At 42.2% G+C, this 21,717-nt stretch overlaps 1 protein-coding gene across 1 annotated transcript; it reads left to right on the top strand.

The window, feature by feature from the left end:
* Nucleotides 1–9,010: 9,010 nt before the first annotated feature.
* On the top strand, nt 9,011–14,185 carry CENPW (centromere protein W). The gene is made up of 3 exons (XM_028723345.2): nt 9,011–9,247; nt 9,988–10,101; nt 13,544–14,185. Exons 1-3 carry the CDS (start codon nt 9,158–9,160, stop codon nt 13,568–13,570), a joined length of 231 nt encoding a protein of 76 aa, XP_028579178.1. The 5' UTR covers nt 9,011–9,157; the 3' UTR covers nt 13,571–14,185.
* The last annotated feature ends 7,532 nt before the right edge of the window (nt 14,186–21,717 follow it).

Genomic DNA, 21,717 nt, shown 5'->3' with positions numbered 1-21,717 from the left:
GGACCTTACATTTGTCCCTATGGAAATTCATTTTGTTAGTTTGGGTGCTGTTCTTCAATCTGTTAAGGTAATATTGAATCCCAATTCCGTCTTCTGCAGCATTTGCTATTGCTCCCAGTTTGGTGTCACCTGCAAAGTATCCTCTCAATATTTCATCCAAGTTGTTTATAAAGACATTGAACAACAATGGGCCCTGGACACAACCCTGTGGCACCCCACTTGTCACCTTTTTCTAGGATGATGAGGGACCTTTGGGTTCAGTCAGTCAACCTGCTACAATCCACCTAACAGTTGCCTTGTCCAGCCCACAAGAATATAACGGGAGACTTTGTCAAAAGCCTTAATGACATCAAGATACACTATGTCCACAACGTTCCCCTGATCCACCAAGCTTGTAACTCTACCGAAAAAGAAATGAGATTTATCTGGTATGACTTGTTTTTGAGAAACCTATGCTGGGTCTTAGTAATCACAACATCCTTCTCACAGTGCTCACAGACCGATTGTTTAATTATCTGTTCTAGATAATTAAACACTCCTGGTATTGATATCAAGCTCACTGGTAGGTAGTTATCTAGGCCTTCTTTCCTCCTTGCTTTTTGAAGACAGGGACATTTGCCTGCCTCCATTCTGTAGGGACCTCACCTGTTCTCCAATAATTCTCAAAGATTATAGACAGAGACTCTGAGATTACATCCATAAGCTCCTTTCTTCCTTACTGAGAGAACCACAATTTATGGTTTGCTTATTCCTTAGTGTTAGTGTAGTGTACACTTGACTGCCATAATATCAATTATTTAAAATTTTGCTACACCATTGCTGGCTTCATGCTTCCTTTCATCGTGTTCATATATAAATAAAACATTGTGGTTCAGTGTCTTTCATGAAGCGTGGGATTTAAGTAATCAACAATTTCTTTTCTTCCAAGATTTTATCTGAAGCCTAACCAAGTATGTCATTTTGTTGGACTTTACATTGAGGGAGCCATAATCTATCATGAGAAGCATATGAAAGGATAAGAGCTAGTCACTTTGCAGGCAATCTTCCCATACAGATAGTTGTGCGGCTTGAATATATTAACTGAAAAGTATTATACTGTAGCCATGAATGTATTTGTATTTGAAATGTGTTAAATCCAAAATGAACATTATTTAAAATAACACATCCTCACACAATTCTAAGATTAGACTGAGCGATGATCCAATTCTTTTTAACCTTGCCTCTACAACACATAAAACATTTTTTCCTTGAGACATCTGGATTTAGTCTAGCAGAGAGGTAGTCAATGTGGAACTTCTAGATTTTTGTGGGACTACAATTTCCATCACTGTTGGCTATGCTAACTGGGGTTGATGGTAGTTGTAGTCCAAGAACATCTAGAGGGCACCATGTTGGCTAGTGCTTGTTTAGCAAGAAGCTCAAGACACCATGAGTAAATATTAGGGTTCTTACATGTTATCTTTTGAAGCATTCTTTACTAAATGGCAATAACATGGAAGCATAACTGAGTTGTATTTCGGGACTTTCCCTATGTTTTTGCAGCCTCTCTCTCATTTAGAAGCAGCTGGTCTGATAAGCATGGCTCTTTGAGCAACTTACGACACGGGGTTGATGTTACCGAAGGGTTAAGGAATGATTTTCATGACATATATGGACACATTATGTTTTGCTTGTAATGTTAATAATGCGGTATTAAAATGTGACACCAGAGGGCACTGCAGAGCAACCAGGAACCGGCAATAGGGAAACTGCGTTGTTACGGACAAAACAAGGTAAGGAACATTTTTTTATTTACCAGTATGCCCTGTGATATCTATTATAGTTCTAATAACATTAAAAAGGTCAGTGTAGATCCAGCCATATAGCAATGCTGGCTAGGCCCAGCTTCTGAGGGGATGTATCACATTCCTCTGGATAATCTTTTTATCTCGCTAAGCAACGCCACCCCCACCATTCAGCCTGGACACTGAAGTCCAGCTCCGAGGCAGTTCCCTCCCTGTGAGAAGTGAGGTTACAGGGAACCAGGCAGAGGGCCTTCTCGGTAGTGGCGCCCGCCTTGTGGAACACCCTCCCATCAGATGTCAAAGAAATAAACAACTATCTAACTTTTAGAAGACATCTGAAGGCAGCCCTGTATAGGGAAGTTTTTAATGTTTGCTGTTTTACTGTGGCTTTATGATTCATTTGAAGCTGCCCAGAGTAGTGTATCAGCAATTGAGTGGCAGTATTCTCAGCAGCAGGGAGCATCTGAGCTCCAGATGGAATAATCCATCATCTGGATTCTAGAATGTAGGTTAACCTGCTTTGGTAAAAAGGAACTACCACAACAGAATAGCAAGGAAGCAGGAAGTGGCATATCAATGTCTACTGGTTATAGGTGCTAGATAAGCATTTCAGTTTTCATTCATGTGTATCCTAATTTTGTGATTCGACACATGTAGAAAATGTCTTGTAAGTCTGGCAAACTGAAAATCAGGCCTGCCAAACTCGTGCTGGCCCGCAGTCTCAACATGTGTTGAACTATTCACAAAATGGTCATGTTTTACATCCACTTTTTGTTGAGTGCAAAAAGTCACTGTAAGAGTTGACAAAAAGGTTATGTGAAGTTACAAAGCAACTCTTGGGATAAGTTCGTTGGGATTGACTGGTGGGATGCCATGACATTTGTGGTTCTGGGGCCATCACCACAGCATAAAAGAAGAACAGCTGAAGAGAAAGACCAGGAAGATCAGCAGAGTGGAGAAGTCAAAAGCGAAGCAGAGGGAAAAGGTGAGGCAGACAAAGCAGCCTTCAGACAGCGAGGAAAAAGAAACTCAACAACAGTGGCCAGCACAAACAGACTGAGGAACTGTGAAAGTTACTGGTTTAACAATGGTAACAAACTGTACTTTGATATAAGCTGTGGCTTAGGGCTAGGCTTATTTGTATTTGTTTCTCATACTTTAAGGAACTTACCCCAGATGTCCTCATTTACGCATTCACCCATTATATCTGAGGATATAATGTCCATTCTGCATTTGCGAGATATCTACTGGAATTTGCTGCCAAGGAGTGTGGTGGAGTCTCCTTCTTTGGAGGTCTTTAAGCAGAGGCTTGACAACCATATGTCAGGAGTGCTCTGATGGTGTTTCCTGGTTGGCAGGGGGTTGGACTCGATGGCCCTTGTGGTCTATTCCAACTCTATGATTCTACTATTCACCTACTTCTTGGAACTCCCGGCTCACTGATATTAGGCAGGCACCTTAGTGTATTGTTTTCAATGCCTGCAACAACAAAAAGTCTACCCAGACATGTAACTTTAAAATGTATTTGTCTAGCTGTTTTTTAAAAAACTGTTGACTATTTATATTTTGATAATTGTCATGTAAAATTTGCCTTTAATGTTTGATTTTATTAGTATTTGTAATGATTATTTTATATTGTTTTATGTAAGCTGGTCATTTTGAATCTGGGACATTCTGAATGCAAAGCATGTGCTCTACCATTTTGCTACAGTCCCACTCTAATCTTCTGCTGATACTTACAGCAGTAATGAGGAACCTGTGTTCCTCCAATTTTGTTGGGACTCCCACTCCCATCAGCCTGTGCCTGCATGGTCATTGGTCAGGGGTGATGGAAGTTGTAGTCCAGCAATATTTGGAAGGTAACATCTTCTCCACTTCTGCTCTACAGCGTTTTCCCCCTTAGTCACAAAAGGTTGCTATTGCTACACTCTCCAAGTTAGTTATAATTTAGATGTGTATTGCAGCACTTGAATACGGCACATAGCACTCATCATCACAGGGACACGTTCTGAAAAAGCTGCAATGTATATAGCCGATCTCTCAGTGAGTGGCCTTCATCCAACAGTTGTTAAATGGTTTTCGCTTCTTGCGGGTTCTACAAAAATAATCACTGTGCTTAGATTAATAAATTGCATCAGCTGTCTGGAATGTGGATTTTTAAAGATCTGAGCTGGTCTGCTTCAGCTTAGTGCTAACACAACTTTTCAGATGATTGTTCTGTACTAAGTTAGCACAGCCAGAGGCACACTGTGGGGGACACTTACATGATAGCTGCTACAACAGCATCATTAGGGACAAATAATTAGTAATGATACTTATTTAAGAGAACAGTGTTTCTTTAATATAATTTATTTTATCAGCAATTATGTGTTGTTTTTAGCAAAACCAAAGTGCCTCCCCTACAAATCTAGCCATATAAACAGGAGCGTGTCACATGTCAGCCTTCAGTTTATTTATTTTTTTCATCCTGTTCTACACAAGGTCCACAGCTACACATAAATTATTCTTCATGCAAAACAAAACAAAAAGCAAAAACAAAAAAAGGAAAAGGAAAACTGGGCTATGCACCACTTAATTATGAAACTGGTATAATCAAACCTGTCATCTGTATCTTCCTAGAACTGAATTTTGCTGGATTGTTCTGTACTGTTTGGGAGACATCTTTTCATCACTGAAAAACATCAAAGGGCCTTAAGGCTTTGGGGTTATTGTTCAGGACAGACTTCCAAGATCTTTCATCAACTATTAAAACTGGATTAGCACCAACAACTCATTTTACACTTACTTTATGGCCAATAGAAGCACCAAACATGTATTCACTGAGCATGAAATGTGGATATGCATTTCAGATTACCAAACATGTAACAATGTCTTCCAGATTGTCAGCAGTAATGTTCCCTGTAAAGATCCAAATGGGCTGGGCTTCACACATGTAAGAACTAAAATATAGGCAATGTGGTGTCCATAGGCCATAACCAACCCCCCACCCCCAAAGAGAGACATGTTAAATGCCTTTGATGGCAAGCAAGTTAGAAAAAGTAAGTAGAGCATATGGCAAGCCTACTCACGCTTTTCATGCAGGCAACTTGTTGGAGAAGTGCGTGACACAGTCTCTCTATTCTGATACTCAAGTGAGGGAGGAGGCTAGGACTGTACAGCCTGCTCTTGCCATCTCTTCCCCAAAGCTGCTCATGCAGCTCCATGGCAGACCAAGGGCAAACTACGGTGGATAGCAAAAGCTCACCTGAGACAACTTAACATCTTCAGCCCAATCCAACCCCCTTCAGAGTGGTTGAACCCACTGACGCTTCTCCAATACGGCTCTTTGGGCATGAACACTGCAACTCTGGAGGGTTTGTTTTGGATAGTACAAAAATCAAACAGAATGATTAGAACCTAAGTTTGGAAAGTATGATCTTGGAACTTCTATTTTCTCAAGACAGAGTGAAAAGTTACAAGAGGGCGCCTCATTGCTCTCCCCTTAGAAAATTACTTGACCTTCTGTTTATTTGCTTTCCGCAGGTTCATTTAATCTTAAGTGCTATCAAATGTTTATTTCTTTGTGGTTTTGTAGAACAGCAAGAAGATAATCTTTAAGAAGAGGAATATAAACCTTTCAAGTACCAAGCTGTTAGATCAAAGCAAAGCTTCTGGCAAGAGCTTGTTTGCATGTTAATTAACACGAACAACTTCAGCTTTGCAAGAATCTAGCAACATAACTGTGTGGCAAACGTGTGTTTACTGCATTGCTTCAGGAGCAAATTTAAAGCCAGCAGACGCTTTATACAGCCTGAGTGATTCTGCTTAGAAGAAAGTATATTTTAATAGACAGGTGAGACATCTTTCAGTTTTTTTATAAAAACACTCTCATGGATTGGCTACCAAACCTGACACCCACACCTACCAAACCTGGATTTTAAAACAATGTGACCAAGATTTGGTCTAATGACTTCCATGGTTCCCAAGAACATTCCTGCATTGATAAGGCAACAAGAAAAACAATATATGGGGAAGGTACAAGACCACAAGAACCTCCACCAACAACAGCCCACTGGACTATGTAATAATATACTTTTCCACAGCAGCACCAACCCCTGTGTGCCGATAGGCATCCATTAGCAAAATTGCTTCCCCCAATGGATGAAGAAATATGCAGAGAGAGGCAGCACTGTTCCCCCTAGAATTTTGAGAAAGATTCCAGCAAAATCAGTGCAATAACAATCAGGCCCTACTGCTCTGAAACTCCCAGACAAAAATCTGCTGCTGGGATTTGTCTGTGGTTCTTCCACAGGCCTGCTGTAAGCCAGCAAGCAAGAGCCCCTGGCCAAGCTCCCAGGCACTGGGGAAGCTGCCAGCAGAGCTGCTAGCAACAAAAAACCCCCAAGAAACTGCTAGCTAATTTGCACAGAACAGCCCTCACAAAAGAGATAAACCCAGCAACCTTCAGTTCACCAGCAGCTTCTATACTTGTATCCTAAGATCAGCTTAAGCCAGAGGTTTTTGTCTCCATGGCTCCCTTGACTAACTACATTCTTTCTGTGGCACCCCTGTGGGGCTCAGGAGCCCAGTTATGTCACCCCTTGCCTGCAGAGCTGGCAGCCTCTCACCCTTTTTCAAACTCTCTTGTGGAGTGTTCCCTCAGCCTCCTCTTCCCTCTTCTTGGGAGTCCTGCAGGCAGCCGCTGTCCCTCCTGTCCCAGAGAGAGGTGTCTCTTCACACTGCCCACAGGGGCCTGGGACTTGTCTGTCCAGTCCCATCAGAAAGGGCTGGGCTCCCTCTCCTGCTTGCTTGCTTGCGTACTCCAAGGCCACCTCAGTTCCTGGCAACCAGCACCCCCTGGCTAGCCCCAGAGGCACCATTCGCCTGGGGAGCTTGTAGGCAGGGCTGCTGCAACAAAGAGCTGGGCAAGCCTTTGGGAGGCGGAGACAAGAGAAGGCATCAGAGGAGGGAGTGAAGAAAAGAGGGGCAGAGACCAGTGTTGCCCGCGACACACCTGACCATCATTCAAGGCACCCCAGGGTGCCACGGCACACTGGTTGAAAACCACTCGCTTAAGCCATGGATTATTATGTGGTTCTGGTGGCACTTTTCGTTTAATTACATGCAAGACATATTTACTTGTTTCAGTATTTATTCCAGAAGCCATATCCTTTGATTTTAGGCTGCAATCTTACAGTGTGACTTCTGAGCAGATATGTATAGGATTGTACTGATGCAAACCTATCAATACAGTGGTACCTCGGGTTACATACACTTCAGGTTACAGACTCCACTATCCCAGAAATAGTACCTCGGATTAAGAACTTTGCTTCAGGATGAGAACAGAAATCGTGCAGCTGCGGCGCAGCGGCAGCCGGAGGCCCCATTAGCTAAAGTGGTGCTTCAGGTTAAGAACAGTTTCAGGTTAAGAACAGACCTCCAGAACAAATTAAGTTCTTAACCCGAGGTACCACTGTACATGTTTTTGCCACCTTCGAAAAAGCACATTATAATATTGTTTGTCACCTTGTGAGGGTGCAGCTCTAAAAAGTGGCTTAAAAATACTTTTTTAAAAAATTAAATTTGTGTTCGTTGCATATTGGTCAATAAAACCCTATGCATGCCTATCAAAAGTAAAAGTTACTTGCAGGTAAGCATGTATAGGAGTGGTGGGGAACCTGTGGCCTTACAGATAGAATAACAGAACTGTAGAGTTGGAAAGGGTCCCCGAGTTGTCTAGGTCCTGCAATGCAGGAATCCTGCCCACAGCTGTCCCTGGGTAGGCTCAAACCACCAGCCTTTTGGTTAACAGCCAGATGCACTGACCCATTGCACCACCTTAAGACAGGGAAAGACATGCTTTGGATGTGGAAGAGCACAATTCACATGCAAAAGGTCTCGGGTTCTGTTCTTCTATGTAGGTTTGGGAGAGGACCCTGCCTAAAACCTGAGGCAGCTGCTGTCAGTCAGTGAAGATAGTATTGTGCTGGGTGGAGTAATAATCCAACTCTGTATAATGAGGCAGTTCTGATCAGACTCCCAACTCTGATCAGACTCAACCATTGGCTGCGTCCACCAACATCTGGAAGGTGTGCAGACTTACCATCCCCAAGTTACAGGATTCCCGCCTAGCGGAAGCACCCATATTAAGAACTGTAAAGCAGCAAGTGTAATCCTGATGACAAGTCGGCTGTATCAAGAGCAGAGCCAGATTTAGGTTTGATGAGGCCCTCAGCTACTGAAGGTAATGGGGCCCTTTATATGTCCAGCTGTCCTTTGCCAACAACAAATTGTTGCTGTTTTTGTGTTGACTATATGCTATATGGGGGACGCGGGTGGCGCTATGGGTTAAAGCCTCAGCACCTAGGACTTGCCGATCGAAAGGTCGGCGGTTCGAATCCCCGCGGCGGGGTGCGCTCCCGTTGCTCGGTCCCAGCGCCTGCCAACCTAGCAGTTCGAAAGCACCCATGGGTGCAAGTAGATAAATAGGGACCGCTTACTAGCGGGAAGGTAAACGGCGTTCCGTGTGCTGCGCTGGCTCGCCAGATGCAGCTTGTCACGCTGGCCACGTGACCCGGAAGTGTCTGCGGACAGCGCTGGCCCCCAGCCTATAGAGTGAGATGGGCGCACAACCCTAGAGTCTGTCAAGACTGGCCCGTACGGGCAGGGGTACCTTTACCTTTATATGCTATATGGCCATTTATGGACCTAATAGGTATCTAAAGCCATTTTATTTGTTTTTTATCTTATATTTTGGAAATGTACATCCAGGTTTTTTTCCTTTAAAATGTTTTGGGGCCCCCAAGAATGTGGGGCCCTAAGCTATAGCTTGTTTAGCTTATACGTAAATCTGTCACTGATCAAGAACACTTTGCATTTATAACTCGGCTTTTTCTTCAAGATGGTGTGCGCAGTTCTTCCCGCCCGCGCACCCCGTCCTCGTATAATCCCCCCAACAACCGCCCTGTGAGGTAGGTGAGTCAAGTCCACAAGCAAGCGGAGAAAAAGCGTCTCGTGCGAGGGGTTCCCTTAAGTCTATTACGGCATATATCTGTCCACAGACAAATATATGCCGTCTCCAAAGGGCAGGCCAAGTCACGAAGCCTTTACAACTGGGAGACAGCTAACAGCGATGCGCTCCGGAGGGGGGGGCAGGGGGCGTGGTTTCGGGACTCTGCTCGGGCTGCATCCGCCGTGCGCGAGGGAGGCGCTTCTTCTCGTGAGGGGAGCGAGAAGAAGGGAGGCGGGGCCGAGCAGGCGGATTAGCCCGGCGGCGGCCGTGACGTCACCCTGCGCGCGGCGGCAGATTCGAAACTCCTCGGGCGCAGGCGCGGCTGGAGCAGGAAGGCCGCTCTACTTGAGAGAAAAGAGAGGGAGCCGCCGCCGCCGCCGGGATGAAGAACACCGTTCCGCGGAGCACCGTGAAGAAGCTGCTGAGCAAGCACAAGCCGCACTTGCGCATGCGCGCCAACACCGACCTGCTGGTGAGGGGGGGGGCAGGGAGCGAAGGCGGTGTGTGGGGAAGGGCAGGCCGGAAGAAGCCCAGTGGCCTGTCTCCCACGGAGGTCGGTCGGATACTCCCGGGAAAACCGCTCGCTAATACCTGAAGGGACCTTAGTGCCTCGCCGGTCTCTCTCCGGGATCAGGGACAGGCCTTGGCAGATCCCGGCGCCCCGTGAAAGGAAGCGGGTGTGTCTAGGGGACTCCGGTTATCCGCAGCTGGTGTTGCGGATTTCGTGCCGGGTGCCCCCACCCGTCGCCGTATGTGATGGCTCTTTCGCTAGTGCTGTGCCATAGGAGATAGAGTCATAAAATTGTAAGAGTTGGAAGGGACGCCAAGGGTCATCTAGTCCAACCCCCCGTGGTTCAGGAAGGGGTGTTTAGGGTGCCAGCCAAGCTGTTTGACCAGGGTTTCAGAACTCACACCCATGAAGTGTACAGTAGTAGTATTATCTACCTTTCTTCATTGTTTCCTCCACTCCCCTGTTTGCAGCAACCAGCAGGCACCAGTTTCTCAAAAGTTGTGTGAAACAGCCATCACGTTTTCAGTGTGAGTGTGCTCTGAGGAGATATGTGGATGTTGACAGCACAGAGGTCAAGTAATATATTTGCATCCTTAGTGTAAGATTTAAGGAACATTAGTTTGTGTGGAGTGCTTCATTAATCAACAGGTAGTGGCTTTTAAGCATTTCTTTGGAAATAACGCTGCACTCTTCTTTTAAAGGTGCATTTGAATGTCTTACTGTTTCTCCATCGACTAGCTATAGAAACCAGGACCAATGCTATTGCGGAAAAGAGCAAAACAATTAAATCTCGACACGTTCGCTCTTCAGCAAAGGTAATTGCAGTTTAACAGCTGATTTTTTTTATTGAATTGATAAGTATTTAAACACTGTAAACACCTCACACATTAATACTAAATATCAAGGGAAATGTTAAGGTCTGTTCATTAGATTACACTTTATATTACCAATATAGCATTTGTTGTACTGTGTTTATTAAATGGGTTGGTGGGGGATCAAGCTTATATAATGATGTTTCCAATGTGTTTAAAATATGTGGTACCAAATCATATTTGGATATCTTAAATATTTTTAGGCTGCTTTCTAGAGCAAGGCTCTAATCGGATAGATCCCATCATATAAATATAGAATCCCAAAGTTTAATTAAAAATAGAACACCCCCCCCCCCCAAAAGCAGCATTAAAGGCAGCAATAGGACAATAACCATAAAACAGCAAGTTGGATTAAAAAAAATAATCTATGGCTAACCCCACTTTTCTGGTAGTAAGTTCCGTTGAATTCAATACGACTTACTTTTGAACCCTCATAGTTAGGCTTGCACTTTCTGAACAGGTTGTTATATAATACTTCATGACAAATCATAATAAAATTGATAGAATAAAATCAGTGCTCATTACCAGGGTACTTAAACAAGAGACATTGTGACAACTCGGATATTACAACCAACCACATTTGGTTCCACAATTCCCTTTAAGTACAAACTCAGAAAAAACTACCATATTTATCTTGAGAGACAATGGAGTGTGCCTCCAGAAATGAAGTCAAACTGCTATGTTAGCAGCACCAAAGTGACTTCTCTGGGGCGCAAGCCTGGGTGTGTATGGAGAGCCTAGAAGACTCCACTCTCAGCCTTGCTGATGTAATCAAATGGAAAGCAGAGCAATATGTTTGGTACCAGCTTGGCTGCATGAGCTGCCAGGAGGCGGCTTACAAGGCGTCATCCAACTGTCTTAGGGACTCCACTCTGGATTTGTGTAGGGTTTACTCCTTAGCCTTTTCTTCTCCTGAAGATATTCCACAAGGCAGGGGAGGTTTAGGTCCAGAGTTTTCCTTCTTATAGATGGGCTACCTTCCCAGGTTGACATGCCCCACCTGTCCCTCACTTCCTTCTACAGCACGTGCAGAAACTGCCTTCTTGACCATTGGACCCATGAGTACAGTGGTACCTCTGGATGCGAATGGGATCCGTTCTGGAGCCCCTTTTGCATCCTGATCAAAACGCAACCCGTGTCTGCGTGTGCGTGGGTCACGATTCGCCGCTTCTGCGCATGCGTGTGATGTCGTTTTGAGCGTCTGTGCGAGCGGCGAAACCTAGAAGTAACCCGTTCCGTTACTTCCGGGTCGCCATGGAACGCAACCTGAAAAAGCTCAACCTGAAGCGTCTTTAACCCAAGGTATGACTGTAGTCTTGTCTGCTCAATCTACCAGAGTCTGTCTTTGGATGCAGGGGAATTCCCTTACTTACCATCGGCTACACTCATCTGGTTCAGCTGGCCATTTGAAGCTGTTCCTGGGGTGTGGCTGCTGTCGCATGCTGACAGGTGCTATGAGTCACAGGTGAGAGCTGAGTGCAGGGTGGAGACCAAAGGTAGACAAAGTACCCAAGAAGGAGCATACACATTATTATTATTATTATTATTATTATTATTATTATTATTATTATTATTATCTTCAAATATTCACACCATAAACTTTTATTATTAGAGAGGGAGGTAGTTATGAGTTTCATTAGAGGGGCTGAGGCTGTCATTACACATCAGACTGTACTGACTATTTCTTAAATTAACACATTTTCTCAAAATTGTACATAAACGTACAAAGTGCCTTATACAGTGAAGGGGGGACAAATTTTTTAACAGAACTTAAGAGCCAGATTTTCTAGGAGTCTGCTAAGAGGGAGTAAGCTTACTAGTAAAAGAGGGGATCTTTATTAGTATACTGTATTTTTCAACAGTTTTTCTCTCCATTCCCAAGACTTTTTGCTTAATTTCTACCCAGACAGCCTTGAAATACCTTCTGGTTTGGAAGCCCTTGCCCACAGTCTTTTAAGAACTGTGGTTGGCTGGTTGTAATTACTCACTAGTTGGAGGAAAGGACTCTGCATGCATAAGTTGGAATGTACGCAGACCAACCTGATAAACAGCTATAGTGGTGCTCCAGTGTCAAGCTACCTTGGATGTTGACATGATATAGCTTTCTCTATTGCACAGCACAAGTTGGTGCTGAGTGAAGGTTATGTGACAACCCTATCTCTGATAAATTGGAGATGAGAATACTGCTAATGGGATATGGCTAGGCTGTAAAGGAAGGAGATGCTAAAGAAGCAAGAGCAGGCAGCAGCCAGACTCTGTCCTATGTAGTGGCAGTGCCTGGAGCATTAGAAGGGTGCAGGTTCCTGCAAATTGAGTTACTCTGCAAGGACATAGGCATGAGGCAGCTAGCAGCACAGATTGAAGGCTTTCTCTGCTTTAGACTTCTAAGTTTCACTCTCCAGGCTAATTTTAAAATTGTGAGCAGTACTAGATAGCTTCTAGTGAGGACTACCAGCTGCACATCTCCGGAAAGGTAAAAATGTCTACAGCCTCAGGACTGTGGGAAGAGTTCCTGACAAAAAGCTGCTACTTGCATAATCTCTGAAGCTGCTATTTGTATTTCAAGAAAAAACCTGAAAGGGTGTGACACAATGCTATTTTACCTGCTGAAAGATTTCCAGTGACTGCCTGAGCAGGAGAGCAAAAGCTCTGTCCACTGACCTTCTGAATAAGTAACTTTGCTCTTGTCATCGGAGAAGGGTTAGCCTGACCATGTCTTGGGAGGCTTATATATATTATTATTGCTGTTTGTGTCTTTTTCAGAGAGCTTGTTTTATAAAGTTGAAGTTTTCAGAATCTATTGGGCAGTTGTGCAACATATAATTTTGATTGAATTGTTCCCAAGTCATTGAATAATACCGTGAAAAAGTCTTGAAAAACCCGTATCTATGTATCCATATGCAAAGTTATAGCCGTCCTATCTGAACTATGCACCATGTTAAGAAAAGGAACAAAGCAGAGAACACGGGATGCCTCTGATTCTGACAGAAAACTCTGGCTTACAGCAGCTGTAGTAAGATCATCTAATTTTTCTAATTGTGTTCCCACCCCTTCTTTTTTGTTTCGGGGCAGGGAAGATTTGCAGGCAGCGGAGAGGGGATCAACTTTGCTGATGGCAGATGAAAACTCACAAGGAGGCTCATTAAGTGCTCTTCCCCAAAAGGAAGTTTTAGACAGGGTGTCATCATAGGGAAGCCCTATCAACCATTTAGTTTATTGATGCAAATCAGTTAAGTTGACTTTGTAGTAGTTTAGAAAAATGTGACATTCCTATTTTTTTTACAAGCCCTTTGATCTAATGCATCTCATGTTAAGTATTGGTCTATCTTTATTTGAAATAACAGCTTTATATATCTGAAGGTACTGTATTTTGTTCCCCGCTCAGGTTGTTTTAAAGAAGAGCCGAGGCTAAAGTCAAGAAGTATTCCTTCATCCCCTGATTGATTCTGCATAATTACTGTCGTACATGTGCTGAGGTTAAAATATCTGAATTTTGTATTTCTATTTTTCATATTCATATTTTTTCATATTTTTCAGTAAATAGATAGCCAAAGCCGATGCCATTGTTATTTGCAGGAGCTCACTACTTACTTTTTAATTAGGGCAATGTAATAAAACTGATGTGTATAATTAATACAATAGACAAATGCAAGTTTTAACCTTGTAATGTGTTCACTTGTTTATAATGATTAAGCAAGATGCCTTCTATGAGACTATGGCAAATGTTAGAAGCCACTTTTAATTCTCTATATAAAGTTACTTCTAGAAAAACAAAATATTTCTCTTTCTTTCTCTGAATGAATATCAATAGGGTTGCTGTAAATATGCATCTTTTCACTTGTTTATAAACCTTTTTGGTTTTTGAGATTATTTTAAGTAACATCGCAAATAAAATATTACGGTTAAGCAAATGTTTGATGTAGGGGATTTAAACTGGGAAGCAGAACATTTACAAAACAGTTTGTAAACAGAATATGAAAACAAATGTTTCAGAACAATTTATAGCAATAAAGCTCTGCACAACTTCCCTCACTTGTTCATTTCACATGCTTTTCACTGTATCACAGAGTAAAAGGAGAGGTGTTTTAGACATGGTAAATCCTGTTTGGGCCGGTTGCAGCAGCAGTTCCTAGGAAAGGACAGACACTGATATATTCTTTCTCTTCCTTTACTGAAATGGCTCCTGGTGTTGGAGATGGCTAAAGGAATGGAAAACCCTGAAGTGTTCCCCTCACCCTCCTGTATTCATTTTTGGAAGAAGTAGCAAGTCTGTCATCTCTCTTTTTTATACAGGAAAGATAGAAAAAGTGTAACTGGAAGCCTTGGTCCCTATGCCTGTATCTTTCCTTTCCACAGCTAACTGTACCCAAGAATACCAACCACAGGCTTCTAACTTCGGTCTCGTCATTCATATTTGGAATGCGAGTCTAAACTACTAAGTATAAATCCTTCAAAGGGATAGAAAAATTGCAAACATTTAAAACTCCCACTTATTACCAGTGTTTTGCAAAATGAAAGCCATTCACTTTCAAAACTTGTGGGTTGTTTCATGTATGCTACTTAGAAATATGATTAAGTACATGGTTAAGTCCCTTTTAATTGAATAGGGAATATACGAAAGCATTTTTTTTTTTGCATTGCCCTAGTGAAAGCATTGCCCTAGTGAAAGTTTTAAAATTATTCTTTTTGTGTATTAGGGCTTAGTGTTTCTGTTTGAGTGAAATAAACTGTGACATAGACATTGCATCTTTTGGAAATTTCTTGCCTCAGTGAATGTTCCTTTTGTAACCATAAGATGGGGATAGAGTTAAGTGTCCCATTTATTTTCTTCATGTGCAGGCTTCTATTTTATTAAATATGTTCTTTTTCTAGAATTAGCATTTTGCATTATGCTACTGGCAGTCATGATGCGTCCCAAGTTTTTATTGCTGACAGATGTGGGGCAATTAAGGGTTTCATTTTAAAGTTGTTCACATAAAGGAAGGAAACTACTTTCGAGCTTTCATGTATCTTGTTAATGAAGTCTGAGTAGAAAGAAGCTAAATGTTCTGTGTTTTGACAGCATCCTGAAGACATTTCATTTTCTACACTAACAAGTGTCATCCAATCATCCAGAGTAATTAATCAACAATGGGTGATTAACACTTCAGAGGTTATGGTTGACATAAAATCTGAATGTATATTTTAATTAATGCTGATGTGTTTAATAAGGCACTGGTTTCTGTATCTGTTTGAGAATAATTTTAGTATTGCATCTCTAACATTGCATGTGACGTTGAATGAAAATTAACCTCCTCCTCAATATTGGAAGGGAGAAACTGTTACTAAATTGTTACGTTGCCTGGCCCTGTAAATTCTTGGTGTTCTAGAGGAAATGTGCTATTACTACTCACTTTTATGTGTAGTAATTTTGCAATGAAGGTAGAAGGCAAATGTTTTAAATAGCTACTCAGCCATTGGGATGTAATAAATATCCCTTGGGAAAGCCAAACCCAGGCAAATACATTATTGGAGAACTGCTGGAGTAAAATTCTTAACATAACATTAAAAAGAGCCCTGCTTAATCCAACCAAAGGCCGATCTAGTCCAGCATCTTATTTCTCAGTGGCCAGCTAAATACCTTTGGGAAGCTCATGATCAGGACATAAAGGCAATAGCCCTCTCTCAGGGTTGTTTCCCAGAGACAGAGTTATGCTGCCTCTGTTTTTGGAAGTATTATGCAGTAGTAGTTGTCCTCCATGAACTTGTCAAAACCTGTTTTAAAGCCAAGCGCATAGCCCTCAACATATCCATAGCTGTCAACTTTTCCCTTTTCTTGCGAGGAATCCCATTCGGAATAAGGGAATTTCCCTTAAAAAAAGGGAAAAGTTGACAGCTATTCATATCTTAGAGCGAATTCCATAGTTTCACCATGCTGCGTCAAGAAGTACTGCCTTATATCTTTTTAGAAGAAACTTAGTTGCTTGTATGGAGCTCTCATGTGAATTGTGCCTGTCTTCTTCATTTATCTGAGCTGCCTTTACTCTGCATCTTTTATATCTCAGTTTCTGGAGATATCCTATATCTTCATTTGCTAGATTTGCACCATGCGCACATTCCACGTGTCTTGGTATCTTGGTGGTATGTATGTAACACTTTGGTTTACGTACAAATGACTTTTGTATATTGTTTCCAAAGGGTGTTTTTTTTTAATGTTCATGTCAGAAAAAGGATCCTCTGCTGAGTGCTTCCTGTGCCAAAATAACCCTCACATTTTGTTGGCCATTCCTCAGGCAAATTAGGCCCCTTTAACGTTACTTTGGCAGTGTGAGAGATGCTTGGCTCTTTGTTGTGTCTTGAGGTTAATGTGAGAAAACCTTGACCATGTTGGAGGAGTCCAATCTGTGGGTCTTTTCAGTTTTAGTATTGCAAAAGCAGTACAATAGGAAGGGTCTATATAATGAGAACTATCTAAGTGATACTTGACTGCACAATGATGCCGTGGATGCTGTCAAAACACAGATGCTTTTCCATGTTCAGCATGCAGTGTTAAGTATGGTCACTAGGTGGTAAGAATCATTTACACTAGTTCTAAAAGGAACTCTTAAACTCTGCTCTTAAAAATGGCCCTGCATGAGGATTTTACTAGTGTTACGATTTCTAGAACTTCAGCTCCTCATAGAAAGGGTCACATTTACAAACATGGGTTCCAAATAAAGTGGTTGAATAAATTAGCAGGAAGCTGGTATGTAACTTTTCTGCCAGTTGGTCAGGACAGTATATAAAATTATAAACTAGCATGCCACAACAATGGTCTGTCTATGGTTATCCAAATTCCTAAGTATCTGTTCTTTTGGAAGAGCTGTTAACAGTTACAAAAGGAATTTCCAAATTCTTCCCACTATTTTCTTATAGAAATGGGAGAGCAAGTGGTACACGTGCTGCCAAATTACATGTGATGTTGGTCGCATAGCTCTGCCTTTAACTGCAGTGTGTATGTCTGTGTGTGATTACAAATAGCCAGTACTAGGCCCACAAACCAGGCTGGAACTCTTGCATGCTGTTACCAGGCTTCAATCCTTTACCCCACCCACTGTGAGCCTGATCTGCATTGCAAAATAAAGAGGTCATCCCCCCCCCTCAATTGGACCTCTTTTTGCAAAAACACAGGTAACAGTTACCCAGAACCTGATCGTAGTTGGGCCCACAGCAGCAGCCAGAGTTAAAGCCCTCACATCATCATGCTAGCTTTTTGTTAGAGCCCCAGCTCTTAAGGATTGTGTCATGGGACTAATGTGACATATATGTCTCCCCTTAAAACTACCATTTCTGTTAGCTTTTAAGGAATACAAAAGTATATCTAATAACATTAAATCTTTAATTTCCTGGGAGCTCAAGAATATTGCAGCAATTGAGATTGTGATCAGCATATGTAGACTAACACTTTACTAAAATCCTCTTGAATATTGTGTTTGAGGCACAATTTTATAGGAGACTATTTTGCATGATCCTGTAAGTCAGGAAGCATATTGCTGCTGTTGTGTTGGATATTTGACCTTTCTTGACATGTTAGTAGTTAGTGTCAATTGCTTTGAACAAAATTCTAATCTTGGGATACATTTGTTATTTTGCTTTTGGCAAGACAGATAAGGGTGTTGTATGGACTTCAAATACTGGACCTCGAAAGCCAAGGCAAGAGGTTATTTTTTCTTATCTGTGTTTTAAGCAGTGACTAGAACTGCTCAGAACACTTTTATGACCTTTTGCAATGTCAAAACATGAAACAGAGGGGAGGATATCCTATGGTTTATAGTGTTAAGGGAATTACCTCACCAGCTTGAAAGGTCAATAGCTAATGAACACCAGAGAAGAGTGAGCTATTGGAACCCTGCAGTCTACACAGGACATAAAGCAATGCATCATAGCTTTTGGATTTTTTTTAAGTGCCCCTTTTATTAGCAAACCCTTTTCTGAGTGCTTTTGATAAGTTATTTTCCTTAAATTGTAGTTCATTTATTAGTTCCAAAAGAAATTAAAAGTTTGAAAATCAAACCTAGTTTTTAAGATAATAAAATTACCCCAAATGTATCCCTCCCATTCCCTTCCCTTCTTTTTTATTTTGAAGACAGTATGCCTTTGGGTAGGGGCCCTTTTGTTTCCTTCTCTATTTTAATTAGTTAATAATGTTGGAAGAGAATGAAAAGTCTGTACTTTGTAGTGACTTCTGTTATAAGACACCAGAATAATAATCACTCTCAACATTGAAATTAAGAGGCCTTTTTAGTCTTTTATTCTTAACATCTACAACTCAAGCAATATAATTTCTCATATTAGGAAGCAGCCATATAAATCAAGAGGCCAGAGTCTTTTGCTGAGCCGTACTTCTGATTTTGCATCTTAATTCTATGTTTATGTCACAGATTAGGTTTACACTGAGAATCTTGCAGCTTCAATCCCCCAGAGATAGGCCTAGAGGCCAAATGCAGCCCTTCTGACAGTCCCATCTTGCCCATGGGATTTTCCTCAGCCTCACCCACTCACCAGCTGCAGCCCTTCTCCACAGACCTCATCTCCCATAGGCCCTGCTTTGTACCCTCCTTCAATATTTTGGCTGGATGGAATATGTCATTGAACTTTGGTAGTGCTGCTTGCTTCCATGAATGGAAGATACAGAGGGGTATGTTTGGTAACTTGTCAGGAGCGAGCCAGCAATAAATCACACTTATTAGAAGAAACAGGATTTGCTCAGGAATGCCAGGCCTAATGAGTACAGCAACTCTGCTTCAGTAGGTCTTGTCCCTGTGAGGCAGTTGTGGAGACTGAAGGTCCCTACCTTCCCACAGCTGCCTAAGCCTTCTCATCTCCCAGGTCTTTCCCAAGCAATCTGAGACTACAATGGGGTGGCTGCCTTTGCTCCTCTTGCTTCATACCTCTCCTGGTTCTGGGAAACCAGGCAGTAGGGGAGCTGTCACAGCAGGAGGGGAGGAAACACCCTTGCTACTTCACCTGCCTGATTCATCTCTGCCTCTTGGCCTCCTCCCCAGCCTCCACTTCTGCCTCTTGAGTCTGGAAGGCCCTCTGCCATCGCCCCTCCCAGCTCAATAAACCCTGCTACCTCTTTAGCTTCTGACATCATCTCCTCCATCCCACCACTAATCCCTGGGCTCTGAACTTTCTTTGCTTGCGGGTTCCCCGGCTGGTGCCTCCCACCAGTGCCCATCCAGTCCATGACACAACTAGTCTTCTGCACAAAGGTAAAATATTCATCATTGCCCACTTTTACCTCTGGTACTGCTCACCACTGGTATGTAGCCCTTAGAAAGTTACCCAGAAAGGAATGCAACTCTTGGGCTGAAAATCGTTCCCTATCTCTGCAGAAATCAGTCATAACAGGTGATTGAAGGAAGTGCTCTTGATTTGGACTGAATTTGGGAGGTGCTTGAAAATGTAACTTGTTTGCCTGAGTAGTTCCAGTTCCCCACTACAGTTCTTGTGACGATTGGGTCTGTTAAGGTTCTCCTTGCTTCAGGTGCTTGTGCCTGGTTGATATGCAAAGCCAAAAAGATGGCTCTTGCCATCTTTATTCAAGATCTTTAGCAGACTTCACATCTTCATTTAATTCCCTTTGGGAAATTGTATTGGCAATGGAAATACTGTATTTTTCTGTGTTTAAAACTAGGTTCCCCCCCTAAAACTTAATGTAAAAAATTAGGGGGCATCTTATACATGGGAGCGTCTTATAGACTGAAAAAATAGGTAGCTCTCACTTTGCGAAACGAGGTGGCAAACAGAAGTGTCTCTTTCACAAATAAAGTACTGATTTTGTCTTTGGATTAAAAATGTTGCAGTATAAGTATAGGTTATATTTGATCTGCAATACTTCTAATCTTTTCACCGTGATCAAATAATAGATGGTGAACTTGTGGTTGGTGGGGTGGGGGTGGGGAGTCTGCAGTAGAATATAAATGAGTCTTTTAACTGCAGGTTTTCTATAGCTTGGCAGATGTACTTGGCATTTGCATACCCAAACCACAAACTGATTGCTATGATAGGATTAGTTTATTCATATGCCAATACTCTTTTCTTAAAGGCACTTTCAATGTATTTTGGGGGTTTTCTATTGTTTGCTTAAGAGCACCACATGATAATTCATCACACAATGTGTAAGTGCTATCCAAACATCACAAAGGCAGTTCCAAAGTTCAGACATTTACCAGTCTTCCTCGTCTCAAAGCAGATAATGGCAAATCTTTATTCCATATTCAAGGCAATCAGAACTTTGGAGCGTCTTCAGAGTAAAAATACTGTGGAATAGAGCTGCAGGCCCTACGTTAACCGCAGCATAGTTAAGAGTTCACCTTATGTCAAAATTATTCTACATAATTTACAAACTATGACAAAATAAATATTTCAAGAGTCTCCCCCAAAGGGTAGTAACTACCAAAAATAACTAAAAGATAATAATAGCCAAAACACTTTCTCAGTTATTTAAATTCCATATTATGTACATTAGTGTCTGCCAGCTTCCTATTTAGATTGAGGCCCTGTAAATGACCTCTTTACTGATGAAGAGTGAAATGAAATTCAGCTCCTTTTTAAAATCCTGTGAACTCTGGCTTTTCTCCTCAGCTTTATTTGAAGGACATTTAACCAAGGGGAAAATATTACCTTGCTGCTTGTCAGTATGAATAATATTTGAATTTTTAATAGTTGTCTTATCCTTAAAGAATCCTGCTTTGCAGTTAACTTTTTAGAAAGCTTGTTAAATGTAACTTGCAGGGTTGCACTCTGCAACGCCACAGTGCCCACAAGCAAATGAATCTCTATAGCGCTTGGTAGATGTTTGTTTGTTCTCCACTCCAAATCTGGTGCCTGTATAAGCATAGCTAAAAACATCACCAGTGGCTGCAATTCATTATGGTGAATTGCATATATTATCAACCCTCCTGCACTTTGCACTTAAGGGAGATCAGATCCTCTCCATACTATTCAAGAATTGCATGGTAATATGAGAGGCTCGTGCAGTGTTCCTATTCTCCAAAATGAGTTATGGTGATGCTATTTTATGTCTCTCTTGAGGTGGGGAGGCAGAATAACTTTATCCATGAGAATCATATATGGGTGCCCCACTGATGTAGTGAAGGATCATGCTCTTGCAGTTTAATTCTAAGCTTAGATTATATCAAATTGTGGCTTTGTTCTAGTTGAAAATCACCAGTTTTATGTTGTTGGAGGGCTAGTAGGGTCTGATTTGACTGGGTTGCCCTGACTTACGTTGCATGGAAGTGGTGTTTGTTAGTGCAAAGCCATCATTGACTAGAATACCTCATTTACTGCTTGGTATTTATTGTAAGGGACGCGGGTGGCGCTGTGGGTAAAACCTCAGCGCCTAGGACGTGCCGATCGCATGGTCGGCGGTTCTAATCCCCATGGCAGGGTGCGCTCCCGTTGTTCGGTCCCAGCGCCTGCCAACCTAGCAGTTCGAAAGCACCTCCGGGTGCAAGTAGATAAATAGGGACCGCTTACCAGCGGGAAGGTAAACGGCGTTCCGTGTGCTGCGCTGGCTCGCCAGATGCAGCT

This window comes from Podarcis muralis, chromosome 3 (genome assembly GCF_964188315.1).
Source record: "Podarcis muralis chromosome 3, rPodMur119.hap1.1, whole genome shotgun sequence".
NCBI lineage: Eukaryota > Metazoa > Chordata > Lepidosauria > Squamata > Lacertidae > Podarcis > Podarcis muralis.
This window is presented reverse-complemented; position numbering and strand designations above follow the sequence as displayed.